The sequence below is a fragment of the Carya illinoinensis genome, chromosome 3, assembly GCF_018687715.1.
Source record: "Carya illinoinensis cultivar Pawnee chromosome 3, C.illinoinensisPawnee_v1, whole genome shotgun sequence".
NCBI classification, from domain to species: Eukaryota; Viridiplantae; Streptophyta; class Magnoliopsida; order Fagales; family Juglandaceae; genus Carya; species Carya illinoinensis.
This window is the reverse complement of record NC_056754.1, coordinates 10,382,631-10,387,440: the sequence shown is the minus strand read 5'-3', so window position 1 is coordinate 10,387,440 and position 4,810 is coordinate 10,382,631. Positions and strand designations below refer to the sequence as shown.

At 39.8% G+C, this 4,810-nt stretch overlaps 1 protein-coding gene across 1 annotated transcript; it reads right to left on the bottom strand.

Annotated features, from left to right (window-relative positions):
- Window positions 1-595: 595 nt before the first annotated feature.
- Window positions 596-2,475, bottom strand: LOC122303386 (protein DETOXIFICATION 49-like). The gene has a single exon (XM_043115158.1). It carries the CDS (start codon window positions 2,370-2,372, stop codon window positions 744-746), a length of 1,629 nt encoding a protein of 542 aa, XP_042971092.1. The 5' UTR covers window positions 2,373-2,475; the 3' UTR covers window positions 596-743.
- Window positions 2,476-4,810: the final 2,335 nt, after the last annotated feature.

Genomic DNA, 4,810 nt, shown 5'->3' with positions numbered 1-4,810 from the left:
CTAGTTTGTTCTACCAATCGAACATATCTAGCATTTTCCAACATTTTTTGCTAGTGAATTACGTTTCTTCTATTGAACTTGCGATATAGTTTGGCAGCACGAATTCGAAGCTATTAAAATTACAAGATGTTATAAAAATAAATTAACAAACGAACGTAATTTATTAGGATAAGTTAGATTGGAGTTACTATAATTATATGAAACTATATTAATAGCTAAAGGTGCGTGGCCTCATTGGCATAACTCAAATTTTTAAAATGGAGATCTGGATTTCGAAACTTTCACTCCCTCAAATGTATCAAAAAAGATAAAAATAAGAAACTATATTAATAAGTGAGTTTATTTTTGTATAACCTATTTAGCTTCTATCTTAATTATGTTGCGCCGGACTCTGGTTATACATGCAATGAGTTAGACCTGATATATGGGGTCGTGCTTTGTTGAAAACTGTGGATTTTTTGCTTGATTAACTATATTTAATTAACTCCATCTCAGCTCTTTATTTTTGGTTCTCAGCTAAACCAAGTTTCACAGAGAAAAACAAAAGAAAGAAATATTGAGACCCTGAAAGAATTTGGCATCACTAGATAAAGTATCCTTTCAATTCGTTTGTACTACAAAAATTTTGAAAACCCATGCACTGGGAATTGGGGTGTGGAAGTCGCTATGACGTTTCTCATGCTCCCGCCATGTACAGCATATATATGACAATACCAAAAATAAAAACAAAAACAGAAGTAAAGTTAAACAAGTAAGTTATTAGCTTGGTTTAAATCCCCAGATAAAATTGAAAAATCTTCCTTGATTTCAGCTTTGAGAGGCTGCTTTTCCTCCTCCTGATCTTGGCTGTCATGATCAACACCGACAACCCCGGTGACCAGCTCCTCTGCTCTCCTGGCTTCTAAAGCCCAATCGGTTAGACTGATTACCACCAACATGGCAGCGGCGCAGGAGCCCTGCGCTGCCAAAAGCCCCAACCACAGCCCCCGGAAGTCTAATCCAGCGTAGAAAGCCAGCCCCACCGCAACCGGCGTTCCCACAAGGTAAAAGCACCCCAGGTTGATGTTCGCTCCTACTTTTGGCCTTGCTGTCCCCCTCAGCACTCCGCAGCCTGTAGTTTGCGGACAGTTTCCGAGCTCACACAGCCCGATTACCGGCAAAACCATTGATGTCAATGTTATAATGTCTTTGTCTCCGGTGAACATGGTAGCCCAACCGTTCCTTACCATAATTGCGAAAACCAGTGCCAAAAGTCCCAATATGAAGCTGCAAGAGAGGCCAACAATGGCGGCCAGCTTTGCTTTTCTTGGATTTTTTGCACCTAGTTCATTGCCAACTCTTGTAGATACGCTGAAGCTTAGCGATGAAGGGAATATGTAGATTAGCGCTGTGGTTTGGATTAGGATGCCCATGGAAGCCACCGTTGCTCTGGGGTTCCACAGCAACCCGCATAGTAAAATCATGATCTCATACCACCACCACTCGAGACAGACTGAAATGCAGCTTGGAATGGCCAAATTTAATAAAGATTTCCATTCTTTAAAGCACTCCATTGAAAAACCTCCCCAAGTTTTCCTGTGGAGGCCAGAGATAAGGGTGTAGAGGATTAGAGAGCCTACAAGATTGAAGTTAGTCCAAACACCGCTAAGAGCAACGCCTTTGATTCCTAAATTAAGATGTGAAACAAGAAGGTAGTTTATAGGTATATGAAGGACAATTGAGAGAGTGGCGCAAAATGTTAGAGGCAGAGTCATGGATTGCGTTCGAAGATAAATACGTAATGGGTGTAAAAGTGATTGAGCTACGAGGTCAGGGAGAGAATACAGAAGATATGTTTGTGCTTCTCTGGCAATAATTTCATCTTGGCCACAAAAGAGAAGAATTTTCTTCATGTTTAACCAGAGAAGAGAAATAGGTATTGATATTAACCCCAGCAAAAGCACTGTTCTCTGAAGGGAGAGGCCAAGGAGAGCGTGTTTTTTGGCACCAAAAGCTTGGCCACAAATGGGCTCCATCCCCATGGCGAGGCCAGAGAGAATAGAGTAGCCGGTAATGTTAGCGAAGCCAACAGCGAGGGAACCACCGGCTAAAGCGAGATCACCTAGGCGACCGAGGAAGAGCATGGAAATCATTGAGCGAGAATAAAGCAAAAGGCCTGTCAGCATCATGGGGAGAGCTATTTTGGCTATGGAAATGACTTCTGCGACGGCAAGGGATAGATGGCAGCTTTTCTGTGGTTGTTTCCAGGTGGTTCGGTCCGGTACTACTAATGGGGTGGTAAGCATGTTCTCCTGCTCTGTTTCGTTCATTAGGAGAAGTTTACAAGCAGAGTCTGAATCGCATTTGCTGGGGACAGCAGTTTGCTGGCACATTATAGCTAGCGTGGTTAATTAAAATAAACGTGCTGCAGCGTTGAGAGAGAGAGAGAGAGAGAGAGCTCGGGATCGAGAGGGGGGGTTTGGGAAGGTGGTGGCCAGTGTAAGGGTTTTTATAGGGGTTTGATCTTCGAAAGAACGCGGCCCGAGTGTGTTTTTATTTTAACAGCCTTGAACTTAACACAGTCTCTTCACTTTTTTGGAAGGAAGCAAGCCTTCAATTCTGAGTTTTGACCGGCCTGCAAAATATAGGAAATAGTAAAATCCAACTCTGAAGAACTAAGATTTGGAGGTTCAATTATCATGTACTAGTACTGTTGCACCTTCTCTGTTCATTTATACATCTCCTTCTTGGATTAAATCTGATCTGATCTAACGAAACAAAACTCAACCACTTCTTTCAATACTGGGTTCGGATCAAAATATATTATTTATATTACAAGAAGACGGTTTTTCGTTAACACTATATGGTAGTTGGGGGCTATTTTTTTTGTGTCTTTAGAGTTTAGACTGAAAAACAAGGACAAAGTTTGTTTCTTGGACAGTTGTTGTATTTACCGTATATTAACAATGCAACCAAAAAAAGCCCAACAGGGCCCGTCGATTTTGTCTTTGTACATGGAATTTTGGATACGTCAAGTTGGGAATGGCCGGACGGCCGATCGATCGCTGTTGTACTCACTTTCTATTTCTTCTATAATTCGAACCATTTTACGCTTCTTGAGCCATGGGTCTTGTCCGACCGTTACGCTTTAGCCCTTGCATATGAACTGAAACATGCACTTAGTTATTTTCAAACTTTGGGATTAATTCATAAGATTAGTCGGCCACCGACTAGCCAAACAGATTATTGGTTGGAAATACAAAAATCAAAGGGAGGAGAGTGCGTAGTGGTGGTACTCCAGTATGTATACAAACAAAGAGTAATGATTTATATACAACTTATTTTACATTTTTTATTTATAACTTTGTTTTACGTGGAAGAAATTTAAAATAAAAATCAAATAAAAAAAGAAAAGAGGTTAATATTTTTTTAAATAAAGTGATGGTATCCACGTTATCTTAATTATTGTAAAATGGATTACATCATTGTCCTATCGACAATATATTCTTATTGGCAGTGAGGCACCCTTATCCTTAAATTTTAGGGCAGGGCTAGATACTGGTGATGCAGGGTGCTGATCATCAGGGAACATTTCAATTACGAAATAAATACAATTCATTGCGTTCGCTACTTTCGTACTATTCCTTTGTCTAAAGAGCACAAATAGCGATTCTAGGGGTCCGGTGGGTTCCCCTTTGCTTTAACACACCCTCCATGCATACTGCATTTGATACAGAGGTCTTAATCAGCTTTGCTACATATAGTCGTCACATGCAGTCAGAGTGCAGTCGACTATACGAAATGAATAAAAAAAATTATAAAATTTTTTTTTATATTCAATGGGACTTACATGAATTATAAAAAGTTATAAAAATAATTTTTTTTTTCATATAGGTCCCGTATTAATTTTCTTTTACAGCCGACTGCACGCCAACTATATCTCTCTACTTAAAAAAATATTTCTCGATCTTAATACGGAAACGACAACTCAGCTTTTAATGGGAAGTCTTCTTCAAAAGTCTTACTTTTGCACTACAGTTGGGCCATTCAAGTATGAGTTGCCAAGTGGATGGATGCCAGTCGTGGACGTTTCAATGAGTGGGTTGGTCTTTTTGGACACGATCTTAGCAGAGCCTTTCATGACAAGGGCATAAACCCACTGGAAGGCCGGGTCGATATTGTTCTTTTGACTCCAAGATACAATAGAGACAATGCCTTGGTCATAAAAACGTGTCCAAAAGTCAGCATAAAAAAGAAACACAGAAAAAGAACGGAAATTTGCATGCATCTCGATTTATTTTACTTTGACCTCCAGAATTTTGCTGCTTCTGGAAAACGTTGCTTCTAAACCAAACTTAAGCACTAGCAGCACACAGATCATCATCTAGTCCCACCATGATTTTGTAACCATCAGCTAGCTGGGGGATGTTTTGTCTAGTTGCAATCCTCTTTCGGTGGATCCTTCGACGTGCGCTTTAAGTTTTGGAAAATACCCTAATTGATGACCAAGAAAAGCCATTATTATAATATTAAAAATAGAAGGGGGGAAAAAAAGAATACAAAACGATAAAGTTGGGGAAAACTAAGAGTACGCTATAGACAACACACATGTAAAACCAAAAAAACGAAGGGAAAAAAAAAATACAATATTGCAAGACTTCGATTAGGTTAAAAGAAAATAGTAAAAAAGTGCTTTTGGGACGTTTTGTTAAAGATCATGGATGGGAGAAAAGGGCTTTCGGTAGCTAGGGAACTAATTTCATGTCGTTTAAGCGTCTCTGTAGATCCTACGTACGTATAACACCCTTGTAGAGACCGACACACGGGAAAG